The 20,640-nt window shown below is 41.7% G+C and overlaps 1 protein-coding gene across 1 annotated transcript; it reads right to left on the reverse strand.

Moving 5' to 3' along the window:
• Window positions 1–443: 443 nt before the first annotated feature.
• LOC125882853 (serine/threonine-protein kinase pim-3) lies at window positions 444–4,987 on the reverse strand. Its single transcript, XM_049566770.1, has 6 exons — window positions 4,492–4,987; window positions 4,221–4,330; window positions 4,010–4,060; window positions 3,500–3,863; window positions 2,471–2,647; window positions 444–2,025 (listed from the first exon to the last, which is right to left on the reverse strand). The coding sequence occupies exons 1-6, from the start codon at window positions 4,577–4,579 to the stop codon at window positions 1,820–1,822; spliced, it is 996 nt and encodes a 331-aa protein (XP_049422727.1). The 5' UTR covers window positions 4,580–4,987; the 3' UTR covers window positions 444–1,819.
• Window positions 4,988–20,640: the final 15,653 nt, after the last annotated feature.

Consider the following 20,640-nt stretch of genomic DNA (forward strand, 5'->3'; position numbering starts at 1 on the left):
TTCATTAACGTGCGTGCATGGAGTTAAGACCTCATTTACAGACTACTATGTTCGGTGCGATAGTGCTAAAATCGGAGGCATTTTCCATCAAATGTTATGGATTATGACTTGTGTAGCTGCAACACACCATGCTGAAAATGATCAAAGACACCAGACTTATTTCTGTACATAAAAATGGGAGTTTAATTGAAACTTTTGTATCAAAAAATAGCAATATCCATCCTTCACAGCCACAAGTCACACAGCTAAACTGAAAGGTCTTCAATATGAGGCTATGTGACAACTACGAAAGCTGTTCCACCCGTAGTTGAGCTTTCCATAGATCTTTTTAAATTAATATCGACAGTACAGAAACCAGATGGATTTCTCTGATAATTAGCCATTCAACATTACCAACAGACTTTTTTTAAATTTTGAAGTAGTTAAATAACATTCAAATGCTCTTTTCAATTTTAAGTAAACTTGTTTTATTCCGCTTTACATCGACAACTGCTTCAGTGCATCCTCCACATCTCAAAAAAACTCCAATGTCGAAATGTAAAAATAAGTTATAGGAATGAAAACCAAAGGCCATGTAGGATATGCAAAATTTAGAGGGGATTTTAAGCATAGACAATAAATAAATAAATAGCCACAGAGTGTGGAATGTCTACATGTTTACAAATAAATTAAATGCAAATGGGGAGGAAAAATAATGTACACACAAAAAGAGAAGAAAAAAAAAAAAACACTGTACAATATTTGTTGGAAAAAAAACAACAACAACAACAACAACATAATTGAGTCCATGAATATTGCATTGATTGTGCATTTCACACCCCAAACCCTGAGGGAGGCCAGGGGCGGGGGCCATGTAGTGTCAAGCAGTGAGATGGCGGGAGGCAAAAAGAAAAGTCAAGAGGGCACACGCCCCGCAACAGGCATGGGGTGAAGAGAGAGGGGGGAGAAAAAGGTGGGGGGAAGGGAGGTGTGTGTGTGTTGACATTTTTTGTAGACATTCAGAAAAGACAGGATCCAGTTTCAAAACACCTGTTTAGGCTATAGAGTGAGTGAGCAGCGTTAAAGAGAGCGACACAGAGTTGAGTCGAGTGTTTTTTCAAGTATTCCATTGCCAGGAAGAGCCCCCACCTCCTTCTCTCCGATCTAATGCTATCTTAGCCTCTTGGCTGGGGGCTGGTTGGCTTACAGTGATGGAGAGGAGGGGAGGGGGGGTTGGGGGATAAAAACACAGCCTTAACCCGTCCTTCCATTACAGCACAGGCAACTTAGCCACCAGCCTGCGGGCAAATCCAAAAAACAGAGTTTGTTGACGAAAGCCCCCCAGAAAAAGCAGCTTTCCAAAAAAAGGCACTACAAAATCAAAATTAAAACATTTAAATAAAAAGGTTTTCTCCAAGCTCTATGAGAGCAGCCATGTCTGAATAGGAGGGCCTTGCCAGCTGCATATACCAGCCTAATAACAAAACGAGTAAAATAAAGTTAAAAAGTAGGGAGGGGGAGGAGGGGTAAATAAATAGTGCTGGTAAGACCGCCCAAACAGAAAAATGTTCCCGATTAGGAAACAAGATAATCAACTGAAAGAAAAGAAGAGGGGATGGGGGTAAAATAAGATAAGGAAGAACACATAGTAATAAATTAGAAATTCCCTACAAAAGAGGAAAATTAAAGTACATTTTTCTTGCCGGACCAGCTGAGTCGAGCGCTCGGCCGCTGATGGGCCAGCTGGGCGACAGGCTGCCGGCCTTGAGTCCATATCACCCCCTTCATCCAAACCCCTTCTTTCCCCAGAAAGTCTTTTTCAAGTCCATCAGAGCCGCCCTCAGAGGCTCTCCTTGCTCGAGCTTGTGCTTGACGAAGAGTCTGTGTCGATGGTCCTGAGGCGGATGTCGCCGGCGACCGGCTCCTCTTGCGACTTGGGCGACTCTGTTGTCGTCGCCCTCATCCAGGGGTGGTCGCAGATCTGCTCCAGGGTGGGCCGGTCTGAAGGCCGCAGGGCCAGGCACCATTTGATCAGCTGCTGGCACTCTGGAGGAGGAGACAGAGACAATGTTTAGGATAAGAATCTCTAAGCTCAAAGAGAGAAATTACCAAGTGTTTTCTTCTTCCTGTGCTGCCTGTGACTCCGTTTGTATGGATCTACAATACCCTAGTATGTAGGCGGCACAGACAGCCAATAGAGTGAGAGCACATATCCCTTTATTGAGTTACCTCCCTGGAGTAACCAGGGCTGTTACACAAAGCGCACCCTGGGAAATCATCACAGTCTAAAATCACAATTCTAGTTATCAATCATAACTCTGTCTACCAGCCATTTCCGTAGTTAATCCATTATGACTGTGACGTATCACTTTGATGCAAAGTGATTCATAATAGAGCCAAACTAGGAGGTGGATTTTGGGCTGTACCGGTGTCTGTGGCTAGAGGGCAGCAGAGCTGATTCATGTGCTGTGTGTTGTTGTGGTCGACTTACCGGCTGAAATCCTCCTCCTGAAGTACAGTCTCCCTCTGAGGATCTCCTCATCTTGCTCAAAGGGGATGTCTCCACACACCATGTCGTACAGCAGCACGCCTAGCGACCACACCGTCGCCGAGCGACCATGGTATCTATGAAAGCGGATCCACTCTGGTGGGCTGTACACTCTTGTACCTAAAGAGAAAATAGGGAGAGATAAGGGTGAGTGGTGTTGTGAAATATAATCTAATGGTTTACATGTGATATTATAAGAGTATAAAGGGCATCAGTGCTCAGAGGAGACGGGATAGAAAAGGCCTGAAATAATTAATGTGTCTGTGTCTAAAATGGCTGAGTCATAGTAGAAATGCTTTCCATCTTCCTTTCGCCACAAAACACAAACTGGGTGACCTCCCTCCCCCCCCCCCCTCCCTGCTTTCTCTCCCTCCTCCCTCTCCTGGAAGGAGGAACTTGGATACCAAACAAAAAAAAAAAAGGCAATGTGAGCCCATCACGTGAACCGCCGACTCGGGTTTCACAACAAACAGATGTTACGTGGCACTGACCTATTCCCCACAAACTGCGACGGTGACTCGAGCCTTACCGACAAAATAACGACCGGAAACATCCAAGTACAGCAAGTCTCACAAGACGAGGATGAATCAGAGATAAAAACGGCCACCAATGGGCTTGATAAAGTATGAGTCATGTCTGTGGATCCATAACATGCGCGTCATGCATTCCGCTAAAAAATAAATACAAAAAAACAAAACACTGGACGCTTTTCATTTGACAGCATCGATTTACATCCGTAATAACGACGAGCAGTGAGACCCTAGTCAAGGAAAACCCTCGACCAAAAACAGACCACTGCGTCACAGCCTCGTGAACGCCTCCATATCTGAATATAGCACAGCGGAGCATCAAGGGCAAATACAACCCAGCCCACACGGATATGCATTCATAACAACAAATTACACATCCAGCACTGTGACATCTTATAACAGCTATTAATCTAACAGGAGGGGGTTGGATTGGGCTGCTTACCATCGAAATCGGTGTAGACTGTGTCCTTGAGAATCGCCCCTGAGCCAAAGTCAATAAGCTTGAGCTCCCCGGTGCGTAGATCCACAAGCAGGTTCTCATCTTTGATGTCTCTGTGTACTACGCCGCAGCTGTAGCAGTGTCTGACCGCCTCCAAAACCTGGCGGAAAAAGCCCCGAGCCGTGTCCTCGTCCAGGGCGCCCTTCTCGGTGATGAAGTCGAAAAGGTCCTTGACGAGCTCCGGCCTCTCCATGACGATCAGCCAGCCATCCGCGCGCTCGTAATAGTCCAGCAATTTGATAACTCCGCGAAACGACGAGCTGACCTTCTTCAGCAGCAGGATCTCCAAAGGCACCATAGCTCCATTCTGTGTTAAATAAATTAAATATTGTTTTAATGCACAGCCATTCTCCCTTTCTTTTGCATCACAACACCCCCAACCCAGCAGCAGCAGCAGGCGGGGGGAAAAACCAAAACAAACCACACACACACAGATCGGGGATGACTACTTACAATTGTGCCCCACTCCGTCACCCTCTCCTTTGCAACATGCTTCACAGCCACCTGAATTAACACAAAACAGGAGAAAATGGTAAGCAAATGCTTTAAATACAGTGGAAATGTCGCATTATGTGCCCCAGTGGCGATGTAGGGACGCCCCGGCTTTCATGGCGGCACATGTCGGATCAAAACACAGACCCCGCTCCCCAGTCCTCATCCTTACCGGTGCGCCATCAGAGATCCGGCTGCCGGCGTACACCGTCCCGAATCCTCCGCTGCCTAGCACGGATCCCACTTGGTAAACCTTCTCGAAGGGCTCCTTTTCCACTTTAACTGCAAGTAAAAGTGAAGATTGTTGAGTAAAGAGCAACATACTCTGTTAGCTATGTATACTAGCTTTACCGGTCATCTGAATTAATAAAGCGAAGTAAACAAATCAAACCAGTGTAAAAGATGGTGACTAGATAACGGTTAGTAACGGTTACCTAACTTACCCGGCTGGAGCTGTATTTTCACTGGTAGATGGTCCATGCTTGACGGGTTGCAAATGTGCGAAAATGAACCAAACTTTGACAACAACATATTCAAGCTGAAAAGCCGACGCAGACGATCCCTGTTCACCCGCTGGGAGCCAGAAGGAGCAGTGTAAATCAGACGCGAAGTGACTTCGGGCGCAGTCTAAATGCTGGTGCGGACCGTCTTGGCTTCAAGCGAATAAATATATCCAGTCCAGCAGTGCACCAACTCCGCCGCACCGCGCCCGTCAAAGTCGTCTCACGACTGTGAAGTCGTAGCCCGCTTCCAGAAAACCGGCATGAAAACTGACTTGTGTGTGTCGACTCGAGCGAAACAGACGAAAACAGTCCTCTGAAGTGATAGAAAAACCGAGCACTCCGATGTGTGTAGTAGCCGTATCGACTGTGGAGTGCGTTTAAAGGGCCTCCGCAGTGTGTTGTTATCATGAAGAGTGGCCGCTGTCTGAGCTTTGGCGCGGTCTCCCTGAGCCAATATTTTGACGCGCAGTGTGATGCTGGTATCCCTCCGCCACCAATACAAGTCGACACGTTCGGTTAATTCCTGCGTAAATTCGCCTCTTTTCCTTAGATACACATCAATACGCACGTTTTGGACACATGTTATAATTTAATCACACTTTTGTTCGGAAAATATCACCGAAATAACCCTTTTCACCACGCACTACTTTCTCATAGTACGAGACGCCCAAGAATCCCTTGTCTGGAAGCTTTGCGCTGTGTTCACTATCGACTCGGAGGCGACGACCAATCAGATGTCGTATATAAATACCGTGTTTTGTGTGTGGACCAATCCAGACAAAGTTATTATAATAAAGCAGACATTTGAGCGCACGTGGCGGCAATTCTGAGACGTCCTCTCCCCTCCCTTTTCCTCCGCAGCTCTGCAGTCAGACAGACACAGGGTTTGTTTGGAGGGGGAAAGTTCACTTTGCAGTGTGATTCACCGCAAACTACTGATTACCTCTTTCAAGTTGTTCTCAGCTGCAAAGTGTGCACCTAAACCCACTTGTGTTATTTGTTTACCCCTTTGCCCTCAGGAATTCACAACACTTAGAAATGAGCTGTTAGGCTTTTGTTATTGTTGCACAGGTGAGAATAATAATAATTTAAAGATCTCTATAATAAGTTTGTGCACACACTTGACTCTGGCCACAGAGATGCAAAAGGCCCCACCACCACAGACTTAGTGGTGGCTTTGCCTCTTTTTGTTGTTGCTGTTTTGCATCTCATTGTGGTAATTTTGTGCATGTTTGCAATTGCTTTGTGTCTACTTGAGCCCATTTTGTGTCTCTTGGGGGTGTATTTATCTTTTTGTTTCTTTTTTTGGAGTTGTTCTGTGTCTCTTTGTAGTTCATTTGCAACTTGTAGTCATTTTGTGTCTATATAAAGGTAATTTGTGTCTCTTTGATGTACATTTGTGTCTCTTTGTACTATTTTGTGTCTCTTTGTAGTCATCTTATGTCTCTTTGAAGCCATTTTGTGTGTCTTAAGTGTTTATCTGTGTATTTAATGTTATTTTGTTTATTTTTGTAGTTTAGTGTCTCTTTGTAGTTGTTTCATGTTTCTTTGAGGCCATTTTGTGTGTCTTAAATGTATATCTGTGGGTTTTTTTTTGTCATTTAATGTTTTGTTTGTTGTTGTTTTGTGTCTCTTTGAGGTATAATTGTGTCTTTTTGGCCATTTTGTGTCTCTTTGAGGCTATTTTGTTTGTCCTAGGTGTATATCTGTGTCTTTTTTTGTAATGTAGTTTCTTTTTGTAGCTGTTTTGTGCCTCTTTGTAGTTCATTTGCATCTCTTTTAGGTATATTTGTGTCTTTTTGGGCCATTTTGTGTCTGTTTGTAGTCGTTTTGTGTCTCTTTGAGGGCATTTTGCATGTTTTAAGTGTTTATCTGTTTCTTTTTCCTCATTTAGTTTCTTTTTATAGTTTTTTGTTGTGTCTTTGTAGTTCCTTTGCAACTTGTAGTTAATTTGTGTCTCTTTGAGATACATTTTTGTCTATTTTTGACCATTATGTTTCTCTTTGTAGTCATTTCGTGTTTCTTTGAAGTGTGTCTTAGGTGTACATCTGTAACTTTTTTTGTTGTTTACTCTCCTTTTGTAGTTGTTTGTGTTGCTTTGTAGTTCATTTGCATCTTGTCGTTAATTTATGTCTCTTTGAAGTTTAGTTGTGTCTTCGTGTCTCTTTGTAGTCGTTTCGTGTTTCTTTGAGGCCATTTTGTGTGTCTTAAATGTCTTAAGTGTATATCTGTGTGTGGTTTTTTTGTCATTTAGTTTGTTTTTGTGGTTGTTTTCTTGTATCTTTGTAGTTTATTTGCAACTTGTAGTTAATTTGTGTCTCTTTGAGGTTTATTTGTGTCTTTTTTGGCCATTTTGTGTCTCTTAGGTGTATACCTGCTACTTCTTTTAGCTTCTTTTTGTCGTTGTTTTGTGAACTTGCAACTTTGTGTAGTTCATTTGTATCTCTTCAAAGGTGTATTTGTGTCTTTTTAAGACATTGTGTGTCTCCTTGTAGTAGTTTTGTGTCTCTTTGTGGCTCCTTGTCATTGTTGTAGTGTGGCGTGTCTTTTTGTCTTTAGGTCAATTTGTGTCCCTTTTGGGCATATTTTTACCCTTTTGGGATTTTGTTTCTATTTGTAGTCACTTTTTTGTCTCTTTGCAGTTCCTTTGCGTGTCTTTGATGTTGGTTTTTGTTTCTTTAAAGAAAATGTGTCTCTTTGAGGTAATTTTGTGTCTCTCAGGGGTATATTTATGTCTTTTTGTTGTTGTTTTGTTTCACTTTGTAGCTGTTTTGTGTCTCTTTAAAGGTATATTTGTGTCATTATGTCCAGTTTGTGTCTCTTTGTAGTCATTTGGAGTTTCTTCCTGGTTGGCACATTCTGATTTGAGTGACATTTTGCGTATCATTTGGTCAACCTTTTTTAACCAGGAAAGTTGATTGGAGATTAAAAATCTCTTTTTGAAGTGTGGTGTCCTATAAGCAGCATTGTGATACAAACAACATATGGCACATGACAAAATTCACCGAAATTAGAGGAAAGAAAAAGCTGTAATTTAATTATTCAAACATCATAAATATTGCCTCCTAGAAACGACCTAAATGGCATCTTAAAAGAGCCCAAATAAAACCAGTCCATAAAGAATGGCTCCCCGGGGAGAGAACACAATGTTGCTGTATGTGCCCTAGTGCCAAAAGTTAGTGTTTACTGCCCTAGGATGACACCACAACAGCCTACGTTACTCACCGGCAGTATTTGAATGATGATACATGAGAACACTATGTCAGGCACTGGCTTGAGTATGAAAACAAAATAGCACATGACAACATAATCAGATGGACACGATTTGTGAAGCCAGCTGTCCCATTTCAGAGGGTGAACTTTCCAGTTTTACTGTTACACATCTGACATGACCTTGGCTCTCGGTGAATTCTCCACTTTTTATCTTCTGCTGCCTCTGATAGTCTGCGTGTATATTCGTGTGTGTGTGTGTGTGTGTGTGTGTGTGTGACCACTAACCAAACAGAGGCATCAGAGAGTTCCAGGGAACCTTATCTTGCTATAGGCCTGCCGACTGCAAAGTTATGTAAATGTGCACACACTCGGGCTGCAGATGAGAGCAGAGTAACAGCCTGTGGGCTAACCGGCAGTGATGCTCTGTATTCAGCGTATGATAATTTACACTGCTTCATGTTTTCAGTGCATTGTCACTCACACAAGTTGAGAAAACATTCTGTATTAACACATTTGTGCATGGCTTTATGTTTTTCAGCGTAATAACACTGTATGCACACGTGCACACAAAGCTTTATGTGCAAATAAAGAAAACATGTTAAGAGGACACATGAATGTATTCAGATATACAGTATTTGCATTTTAAGGGATATACTACTAAACACATGGAGATTGCATGGGAGCATATGGAAGAACCTCAAGGGTGGATTTACTTTTATCTTATAAAACATTTGCATTAATGACAAAGAGTTCAATGGTTTATTGGATTATGCTTCAAAGGAAAGCAACAGTGTATCCCCTGCAGGAAAACCTTCCACCTCTCCTGCATGATCATCCTGTGGTCATGGGTGTATTTTTAGAGGCACTGTGCCTCTGACCCACAGTTGTTATTAGTAGTTGCTTAATGTTTTATATACAATGGCCTTTTTAATGTTCTTTTACTGGATGCATTACTGAATGGGCCTGTTGGGGACAGGTACATGGGCCCTAAGTGTCAGGGACCTCCAGGCCTTCACCTAAAAAAGGTGTTGCTCTGAAGTCGTCGAAATCCGACACTTGGGCAGTGACAAGTCTGAGTAGGGCGGGTGGGAGGGGTGGTGGATGGGTCACACAAACACCAACTTTTACCTAGGAGAACGATGTTTGCGTTGCGTAAGATTGTAAAGCCAAAGACGTGTTTTTTTCTGAAACCTAACCACGTGTTTTTGTTGCCCAACACCCAACCACATGCATTAGTTGTTGGAGGGAAAAAAAAAACGTCAAAATTTCCTGTGAAAAAGGAGGTGTATTTTGAAAGAAGTCAATGCATGCAACAGGCAGATGTTGACACGGCATGCCGCCAACAACAAACAACCAACGAGGGTACCTTTGACGTTGTATCTGGAAGAGGGAAGTCCATGACCAAACATCGATATGTGACAAGGTCGGAGTGAGAATGTGTTGCAAATAAACACATGCTGTCCAGGAAGACAGTCAAAATAAAAAGAGAAATGCAAACAAACTGCAAGGAACCACAAAATAATGACAAAAAGGGGCAAAATATCCACAAAGAGACACAAAACTACCAGAAGACATCAAATTATGACACACAAAATGATCACAATGACACAAAAACCTAAAAGGATGCATAACAACTACAAAAACAACAAAAAAGAGGCAAAACCACAAAGTCTGTGTGTCTTGTTCCTATATAGGAGAGGTGGAGGGGCCTTTTGCATACTGTATTTGTGCACACGGGCCTACTGTCTCACGATCGGCTTACACTCCAAAGTTATTTCAAAAGCCAAATCTCTTGCTCCTTGGCTTGTCCGAGGCTTGTCAGATCATATCCGTATGCAGTTATCAGCTTGAATGAGTTTTTATTTCTATGGCTTTTACCCAAAAACTGGACTCTCCTCATTTGCACTTCTGTATAGAGTGTCACTTCACATGAAGTTACACTCACAGCTGAGGAGGGTACTCCGTGTTGCAGAGGAGGGTGTGAAAAAGGTGTACTACTTTCTATTCTCAGCTTGAAAACAGATGCAACAGGTGTTTCCAAATAATATGCAGGATAGCCCTCGGTATGGTATGTTCTTCATGTAAGTGTGCAAATTGAAGTTGGAGTTGATAGGGGTGAAGGTGTAGGGTATACGATGATACTGAGTGTCAGCCCTCTTGATAGATCGGCGTTCTGTCCAAGGTGTTTACTGCCTTTCATTCAGTGCATGTTGCAACACGCTCCAGCAATCACATGATCCTGGATATAAAAAAGATACTATGAAGGATAAAAATAACAATCGTCATCACACCTCCTTCACAAACAAGTAAGGGTGCCTAAGGTGCCCCCTACATGGCACCTCGGGCAACCTTTCTGACAAACCCCCTACACACCTACACACACTAAATATTGCATTTAAAGGAGCAGAGTTCTGAATCTTGTGGTGTCTAGTGGTGAAGATTGCAGATTGCAACCAGCTTCAACTTATTCTGTGTCCCAAGTGTGAACTCCCAGTTAGAATTCCTTTAGTGTTCATTGTTCAGGAGGTTTTTAGCAGCAGCCAAATTATCCACAGAAGTCTCTTCCTCTCCAAAACAAACAGACCAGGGGATTTAAACAGGTAAAAACACTTGATAAGGCAGTTTCATGTTAAAAATCAGTATTTTTCCTGGGGCGTCGGTAGCGTAGTGGATAGTGCTGGCGCCCCATGTAGAGAGGCAATGCCTCGCTGCAGGGGTCGCAGGTTTGACTCCAGCGTGAAACCCTTTGCTGCATGTCAACCCCCACTCTCTCTCTCACCCCATTTCAATCTGTCCTGTCCATTAAAGGCAAAAATCTTTAAAAAAAAATCAGTATTTTTCCAATGCTGTTTAGCATGTCGTGAAGGGCCTTCTAACTACATTGGCCGACGCAAAAACATAAATGGCCTTATGTAGAGCCAGTGTATGGATCATCATCTTCTGAGCTACTGTAGAACAACATATCTTTATACAATGGTTCTTATGATATCCAACAAACGATTGTCCATTGAATGACGTTACATACTTAACTTAAAGTTACGTACTTAACATAAAGTTAGGTTTGGGCAAGTAAAGTTATTGTGGTTAGGTTTTAAAGGAAAGAAATGGTGACGATGTACCTTAGAATGACTCAGATTTTAGTTCACATGGTTCTGAACAACAATCTCTTGGGAAAAGTCCCTGTGTTTTGTGACCCAACCACCACCCAAACCTACCTCCTAACCAGACCGCTTCCCTCTTTATTCTTTACTCCCATCAGCGTATTGGTCACGTGTTCACAGCTTTCCCAAATATGTGGATTATACCTGAATTACTGGCTCATGATTACGTAGCATACAGTATGTACAGATTTTGGTGCATTACTTTTGTGGGAAAACGTATGAAAAGCAGATGAGAACAGTCTGCAGCTGGGCAAGATTTTGGTATCGGAAGAGTTCTGGTCTCTTTCTGTAGCCTGAGTAGTATTGACCAATCCTGTCTGAGCGGGCTTTGGTTGCAGGTAAACAGTCCATGAGGAGAGCAAAAGAACGCATTGGCTGAAATGCAATCTCGAAACACGACAGTTATCATCTGATGATAACTTAGCTTTTTATTAGCTCTTCCGTATTTTATCAGCATTCATGTGCAAATTTCTGTTTATAGAGATTAGCCGAAATGATGCCTGACCTGCCTCAATTTGCTTATCCAGCTTTGAAGAATGAACAATGCTCGGAAGAGGAAGTCTTGGCCCAAATACCTGCTGGCTACACTGGAACCTTTGAAATATTGTCCATTTCCTGGAGAGGCTATATGGTTGTCAGATGATAGCTGATGGATTTCAAGACTGGTCGTGGTGTAACTCCCTATTTGACTGGGTTTTCAGTTTGGTGATTTTTAGTGTGGTTTACGGTGTGGTGTGTAGAAACATGGGGGTGCACCATGGCAGACTTTGTGAACAAGGACCTGCTTACAAATTCTAGGGTACCAAAAAACATGGCAATTCTTATTTTCATGTAATTATAAATTAAAAAAAACATACTTATATCTTCCATTTCTGTGAATATACCCCCCTAAATCCTACACACTAGACCTTTAACACATAGTATGGACCTCCCAGTCTTGTCTTCCAAAGTATTTAAAAGTATTATCTATAAATAAATACAGGTTTTTACAAGACTCTGGCCCAAACAAGGACCAGTCATGTTATGAAGTATTCCCAACTGTAATATTCTTCTCCTGGTGGTGTGAACCAGTTGAGCAGTAAGTGAGGCAGTCAGGCAGTTGGCCAACCAGGTGTGCTGACAGTAGAAGCACACAGCTGTTTTGCCATGACTTCACATGAACGTGTGCTATGCAGTTGTTTACAGCTCTCATGGGAAATCACCATCAGGGTTTTTATTTATGTCCACCAGTGCTTTGATCTGTGGATGTAGAGGAAACGACGAAGGGAGTGAGCAAAAGAAAAATGGCTCACAGCCCGCTGATGAGCTGTCACTGTCCACCCTGCTCTTTCTCTCTCTTCTTTTTCTTCATTTTTGCCCTGTCTCCCTTTTTCTCCGCGTGCCTGGGATGCCTCCCATTTTCCTTTGCTCTAATTACTGCCTTAGTAAACTGTGTCAGCGAGCTGAAATAGTTTTGATGAGGGGTCCGGCTGCGTTTGCATCTGTAATTTGATGGGTTTCATTGGGGACACATAAAACCAGACACACCAGAGGGTACGTGACCACATCAGAGCCACGGGGTCGGCCGGGGTTATTTTTAGCCCCATCATGCTAGTCCGGTGGCAGCCACATCATTTTGGTAAGCCGCCGATTGAAATCGATCCAGCTTGGTTGAGCTGGTGCTCTCTGCCAGGGAAATCTGAGGGCCTGAATTTGTCATGCGTTGTGCTGTGGTTAGATTCCTCAACATGTGTGCAGGATGTACATGTATTATGTTCTCTGCTGGCATGTTGACTGTAGCTGTGTCCTCATGTAAGGGTGTGCTGCCTTACAGAATACCATGTATAAGATATGTATATGATAATAGGTAAATGATCTAGAACTTAGTATAAAATTACATTATATCACAAAAAGTGAATGACCTGCAAATTTACGCTATTACAGCAAGCTGTCTTGACTGTGATGATCTTTGACCTTTGAGAGTCAGAAATGGAGCAAGCTATCTTAGCTTATTCTTGGCAGCTCTGGGGGAAAGATCACTTCCGAAGCAGCAAATTAAGATCGTTTTCTCTGTGACACCAACACGCTAATATGCTAAAGAACAGCTGGGTGATTGGCTGTATGGCTGACAAGCTCATTATAAGCCCAGGCTTGGCCAGCCGAATATACTTTACTCATACACATACTTGAATCATGTTTTAAGCTAGCATGCTAGGGCGAGTTTTCTCTCATATCTTGCCTTAGATCACCAGAAAGCCATGTCGTCCTCAAAATTCTTCAAGTAAAATCTAAGTCAAGGTTGTTAAATTAACCAGAAAGGATGAAAAACCTAAGCTTATTGAAGATTTTGAGGTGTACAGACCACGGTATACGCAACACCTCTGCCCCGGCAACAAAGATGGTGGCAATGTTGTGATGATACTTTGACTTTGGTAATTTGCTGTGTTGCGTCATCCTCTCTTATTCACCCCATGAAGTTATGAGACATGAGTTGAGGTATGTTTTTGAGTAAAAATGCAAACTTAATGTCTTGATAGCGACTAAGCTAACAAGCTTGCTAACTCACTGTTAGCAAGGAACTGTGAAACAGGTTAGCTTGGCGAGTTTTTGTTTCCTCTTTAATAAAACTCTTTTTTGATGAAAACCCAAAGAAAAAATAACAAAATGAGTAAAATGGCACAGAAAAGAGAAAAAACAAAGAACTTAGGTAGGCTATGCTTGGTTAGGCTGCCGTCCGTTCTATATAGCATGGGTTTGAAAAATGAAATACACTGTCCCTCACTGAAGCAGTACTTGTTCTGTATTGTCATAGACACTTTACTGTAATGCATACAGTGTTTTCACATGCTTGGCATAACAACAGAAATAATAAAACCAAAAGAGTTTCACAAGACATAATAGATGAGTATTAAATTAGAATTTGCAGAACACAGTGACACCTTAAATAACAGGTTTGTCACTCAACACCACTGTTATCCTGGTTACAGAGACTCAGATGACTTTTTTTTTTTTTTTTTTTTTTTAAATGTTTGCAGATATTTCCAGCTCAAGTCCACTCATAAAACCCAAGACGCTGTCCAATTACAGCTCTGAATGGCAGATGGACTATGAGTAGGTCAGGTCTATCAGTGGAAATGAGTATTTTCTGTCCAACCTGAATTCAGCAGCGAACTACCACGTCCAAGCTAAGCAGCATCTCTGGGGCTGAAAAGTTAAGCCAATGCGGAAGTGCCAGTGGCCACGGCCCAAACTATTTGAATGGCCACTTGAGGCTGGCTCCAGAAGCCAGTCAGTAGACCCCCACGTTAAAATGGCCAACATTACAATTAACATGTTCACAGCCTGGTGCAAAAACAGTTTGGATCTCTATAGCTAAGATTCTTGTTCAACTATCCATCTATCCATCCATTTTCATCCACCTGGGGGACCCCAAGGCATCCCCAGGCCGGATGAGATGTGTAGTCCTTCCAGCATGTTCTGGGTCTGCCCTGGGGTCTCCTACCAGTGGAATGTGTCCAGAACTCCTCTTACTGGAGGCGCCCAGGAGGCATCCTGATCAGATGCCCGAACCATCTCAAAAGACCCCTTTTCATGCGGAGGACCAGCGGCTCTACTCTGAGCTCCCTCCGGATGTCCGAGCTCCTCACCCTATCTCTAAGACTGAGCCCAGCCATCCCATGGAGGAAACTAATTTCTATCGCTTGTATCCGCGATCTCATTCTTTCAGTCACTATCCAGAGCTCATGATCATAGGTGAGGGTTGGGGCGTAGATGGACCAGTAAATGGAAAGCTTCACTCTGTTCAACTGTACAGGGCTGAATTTTTATATGTAGGCTTACTCAGTAGGTCTTAACCTTTTTCATGTCCAGGACCCCTAAATTAATACACATTAGACCACAGATCCCCATTTGATAAGACTGCGCTTCAGGGACCTCCATTTGATTGTTAGATTAGAATAAAACTAGTATTTGACATTCTTGAACTACAGTTTGGGGATGACAGTGGAGGAAGAGCAACCTTTGATCAGAATAGTCACTCTTATGCCTCTTACTCACAGTGGACTCACTTCTATAGAGAATAAAATGGTGAAAACAAACCATTCCCGATTTTTCTGGGACCCCCTAAAACTCCCTCAAAGGCCCCTGCAGGTTGCTATACCCCCGTCTGAGAACCACTGGGCTAACTCAACCGTTTTCATTTTATTAAGGCTGAAAGTTATGTATAATTAAGGGCATGGCCCACTGAGTGACAAGCTTTCTGCTAGGCCCCACCTCGGTCAATAAGTCATATCCGCCTCTCGCTCCTACCCAGCTCCACCCTCTCATCCAAATCTGTCACCTCAGCTCACTTCTGGCTCCAAAAATGGAAAAATCAAAATGATAGTTGACAAACCAATGGGAGATGTCAATGTGGCTACATCCATTATTTTTATACAGGCTATGGTACCATGTTTGTGCATGTGTGTGTTTGGACCTGTGTGTAATTGACAAACAGAGTGAAAAATCGAATTTCCCCTCGGGGATTAATAAAGTATATAAAATAAAAATAAATAAAATAGCCCTGCATGGATTAATTTCTCTGGGCCATGTCCTTGTGTGACCAAGTCTTTAGTAGGATATCTTAATAAAGTCACCAGCAGTTAAGTCGTAAAACACAGTTGAGTACACATATATTAAATTACATTTTTCCAGTATTCCTTTGACAGACAGCACTCCTGTCATTTGCGCTAACCCTGTTGAAGAGAGGGTAAGGCATGTGCGCTGCATGTCAGCCAGGTCGCTGTATGGATTACTGTCTGGACTCTCAGCATTATATAACGTTGCAGGTCCCTTGTCAGCTTCATAATCTGACAGCCACATTGCATAACTGCTCATTAGCTCTTTGCACACATTCCCTCACACCTTCACTTTCACACTTCTCATGTATACAGTATAGTGTGTGAACATGAATGTATGTTTTTCCTGACAGTTTATACAGGATATTCTGATTCCTCTATTATTCAAGATGAATATTTACCTTAGATATAAGCCTACTCCACTGTTAACACAGGAAGCGATAGCCCAGGGTCATACTTGTGTGCATGTGTGGGTGTGTGTGTTTATTTGTGCGTACAACCAGCCAGCTAGCCAGGGAGTCAAAGGAGGACAAATCGAGAAATGAAACACAGTAGTATTTAGAATGCATTAGCTTACGCTTATCACTGTAAAATGTATATGCTTCTAGCTATGAACTACGCATATGCATTTCTTATTGCTTTCTGGACATGTAGGACACTAATGATGTCAGTTAAACTAATGTTTAATTGCTTTTTAATGTTACAAAGGCAGCATAATTGGCAGCTCACTGATGCCCTCATTGACAGTACAGTCCAAACCCAATACACTCCTTGCCCTTGACCCACCATTTGCATGTTCATGTCTAAGCATAGGTTGCATGGATGTATAGAGAACTGGATACAGTGTTGGAGGTGTTCACTCCTATCAACATTGCTCAGTGACGCGTGAAGCCAAAATGTTCAACTGCCATGTATAAAATTAGATAATGATTAGCGCTGCTTTCACATCATTGGGCCTATAAAGCAAGCACACTAGAGACTTCCACTGAGCAACTTGGCTACATCCTGTTTAATGCTCCGTTGACTTGAATGGAGACAAAATGATTCAACCATGCAGCTCTTCTAGACCTTTCAAATTTATTGGGCCGAATGGATCAAATCCTTATAGTGAAATTAGTCATTTCCCGGGGACTGTGACACTTAAAAAAACGTATCATCTGATTTACAGACATCTCTTTTCCAATCTATATCTATGGGAAAAGGTATTTTTTGGCCCAATAGCATCATGTGACAGACTCGGAAGTTGTAATTCCATTGTTTGGCCATTATGAAAATTGGTTTCAAAGCCTGGCACACTTCCTGGGGTCTGGGATAGAAGAGTAGGGCCATGTATTAGGGCTACCTGGTCCCCCAAATGGAGGTTTTTCAGAGGCACACTTCAAAATGAATGTTTTCAGAAACTGCTTGCAAGAAACCTACACATGTATTTTCTAAGTTAATAAAGATTTATTTCAATGTAATATGACCCTTTCCTTTATGATGAGCGTGACAAGAGATATCCCTAGTATGCTGATCTCAGTAGCTAATTATAGCAGCTAGCTGGTTAATGTTACGTTGTTACTGCTGATTTGTGCATTACAGTCCTGCATTTTGACATATAATTCCTCCTCTTTGATTGGCACATGACACCCAAAATTCAACTGAAGTCCAGCAGTGAAGTTGCTGCACTTGTTACTGCTCCTCTAATATCGGCACAGACTGGCAGGATAGGAGCACAAGTTGCTAACGTTAGCCCACAGAATACTGCTAGTGGCCTGGAAAGGACACAGTGTTTTATTATTTTTCACTTGTTTGATCAATTGATTGTGAACAAAGCACAGGTGTCCTGACAACCTCAAAAGAATGCCTGAAGCCCCTGCAAGAGAAATCACCACAGCAGATATGGCATATCCACAATGTCTGGTAACACTTGATGCACCAGTATCAACGACTACTGTTGATGTAACAGGGTCTTGAAGGGTTGTCTCATTTTGTAATGAAGAATTTCAACCCTTACTCCCTGTAACTCCGCTCTAGCATGTTGGCTCTCAAAAACAAGGGATAGGGGTAAAAATGAGATATGGGATTGGGCCTATGACTGGCAATTAAGCCCTAAAGCACTGGGACTTCAGCTTCCAGCAAACACACACACAAAACCTCTGCACACATGAAACAATTCAAGTACACACTCATATATGCACACACACACACACACACACACACACACACACACACACACACACACACACAGTTCTACCACCAAGCTTCTTTCATACTGGCACTTTTCATCATGAAAACATCCACATTAGCTTAGCTCATTGGTATCTGAGCTCTCTATCTTCTGTGTGCACATGGTCAGTGTGTATGTGCGCATGTGTTAGTGTTTGCATAAATACTGCAGGAGGGGACAGAACAGGCCGCAGGGCTAGTGTAGGAAATTTCATAAAAACAAATCCCATTTGATCATTTGGATAGGAACAAGCTTTTATTGCGTTAGTTCTGGTTCTGTGTTTGGGTTGGCCTTTGAGTATACCATGTAAAAAGGCTGGCAGGCTGCCCAACTCAGAGCTGAGGTAGTAAAACATTGTGCAGTAGGAAAGATTAGCACGGTTTTGATGGAAAAATTCAAAACAGGTGCTATGTTTTCACTGCCTTCTCTCTAATGGGGGTCTCCTTAGGCGACCATATGGATGCAATTTGAGCTACCAAAGCAACATGGCCAAGTTTTACTTACCAGTTGACATAAATGGTTTACATTCCAAATGGAGTTTTCACCTCTTATCCTTATTAAGAGATTGTTATTTACCAGTCAATAATCACTTTCGAAGTCTATTGCTCAAATGGTTTTAGAAATCCTCCCCCCCAAGCAGCTGTGTTGGTAGTTAATCCTCAGCGGCAGAGCTGGCATATATACCGTCTTCATACTGTATACATGAAAGTTTCAGCTAAGTGCTCCACTTCCCTCCAGTGACTTGATCCATTTAACTGCCCATCCCTGTCTTAAGAGGATACTGAGACCAAAGACTTAAATCCCCGGGGCCCACGACCCCGAGAGAGGAGGGCAGCAGGGCAAGAGATGGTCCAAGGATTTCTCATTGTACCCTGCATGTTCAAAATGTAAGAAGTAGTTACTTTCTCACTCTAATGAGCCGAGTCCAGGTAAAGGCCATTATCTTTTCCTTACTGATTCCCCATTTTAAAACATGTACTGATCACAAAAGGACAGAATGTGGATGAAAAGATAAAGATGAGCATTTTTTGTGGGTCAAAAGAGCCACAGTTCAATATCAGGACAAAGTACTTTTTGTACTTTCAGTTATGAATGTTCTGCTATGAGGTTTGACCTGCGTCTCACACTGATGGAAATGTTCAAGAGCACTGCAGAAACAAAATGTAAGAGGAGAGCAAGGTCTTATGACCAGATCACAGCAAAAGAGCGGTGAACATTTTGTACTGTAAATAAAATCTTCTTATCACTGTTTTTGGAAATATGATGAAACATTGTATGACAAAGTTATATAATAGGCTCTGGAGGACACACTTTAATAACTGTGTAACAAACAAGACAGTCAGGATATCAACAGGTTTTGAAAAATCTTATAAAGCAATGAGTAAATTATTTTGTAACTGATTAATTAACAATTTTCTGCCAATTATTTAGATCCAGGTCACATTAATTGATTAATTATAGAATATCATATTCTATATATAAGGTAGGATTATTTTGACATACAGATGGTAAGATTTGGCAGTAATATGATATGAATACCCGTAAATCCATGTAATACCATATATTCTAAACTGGTTTTCTATCATTCTTTAACCAGTATGACCATGAAAAGGGTATTAAATTGCATTTTACAAGGTATTAAAACAGTCATAAAAAGTCATAACTGAATTTGGTGAACACTAGGGGTGAGAATCACCAGAGGATCCATAATATGATATTATCACGATACTTAAGTCACGATACAATATTATTGCAATTTTAAATATGTGCGAGTATTGCGATAAAATATATTTCGATATATAGAGATTTATTACCTCATTTCCAGTGGAGTAGTGGTAATTGGTGAGGTGGGTGCACTACTAGGTAGATAGGTAGGTTACTGATGAGGAAGTGGGCATACTCTCCTATATATTACAATGGCTTTTTAGCTGATAGGTGGGTATACTGTCACTGGATAGAAAAAGAAGTGGGTATACCCCGTATACCTGAGTATACCCTCCACTACACCACTGCTTATTTCAGCTGTTAATTATGTCATCAAATGAAAACTTTGTCAACATCTATTTTATCTAATAAGATAAAGTTTGCAGTCGGTTCATCTCACTTCAGCCATTTTTTTGCAGCAGTAAAATGTATCTCGTGGACCGAAAAAGCAATTGATTATATCATTCTAGTAGGCTATCAGAAGTTCAATTTGTATTTGTCATATTAATAATTTACATAGTTAAAAGATAAAGGATACTTGGCAATGTGAGACGATACGATATTTCCACATAAAAATATCGCGATACTATACTCTGTCGATTTTTTCCCTCCCACCCCTTTTGAACAATGTAAAGCCCCTGGAGATTGATATTCCCCATAACGAAAATGCTCTGTTACTTACAATCATACGTACGCCTTCCAAGTAAAGCTTATTTGGAGAGAAATGAATCGGCACACATGTATATATAGATATGTGACATATCAAAATTGTTGTGTAACTCAAAATAAAGTCTATGCACATCAGATAATTACTGTAGTAATATTAACTGTATGATTTTTTAAAATTTGAATACCTCTAGGGCCAACAAAATGATTTAATCAAAGATTCAGTATGTTTCCACCAGAATTTTATTCCTAGCATGGCTTTGAATCAACATAAAGACCTTTGTGGAGGGAATTAGGTGCTAATGCTTTACACAACAGGCCCATGACTTCCTGATGAATATTTAGGATGTTTCCTGGAGAAAAAGTCTGTACTTTGATACTACTTATAGGGAAAACAATGTTTTGAGACAGCTTTTTAAGGTAGATTTCAGTTAGAACTGAGTTGTAGATTTGTAGCAGAGATACTGAAAAACTCTAATCAGGTGATGACAGATTGTTACCAGTGTTTACAGGGAAAGTGGGTGATTCATTGACTTTCTTC

This window comes from Epinephelus fuscoguttatus, linkage group LG22 (assembly GCF_011397635.1).
Source record: "Epinephelus fuscoguttatus linkage group LG22, E.fuscoguttatus.final_Chr_v1".
NCBI classification, from domain to species: domain Eukaryota; kingdom Metazoa; phylum Chordata; class Actinopteri; order Perciformes; family Serranidae; genus Epinephelus; species Epinephelus fuscoguttatus.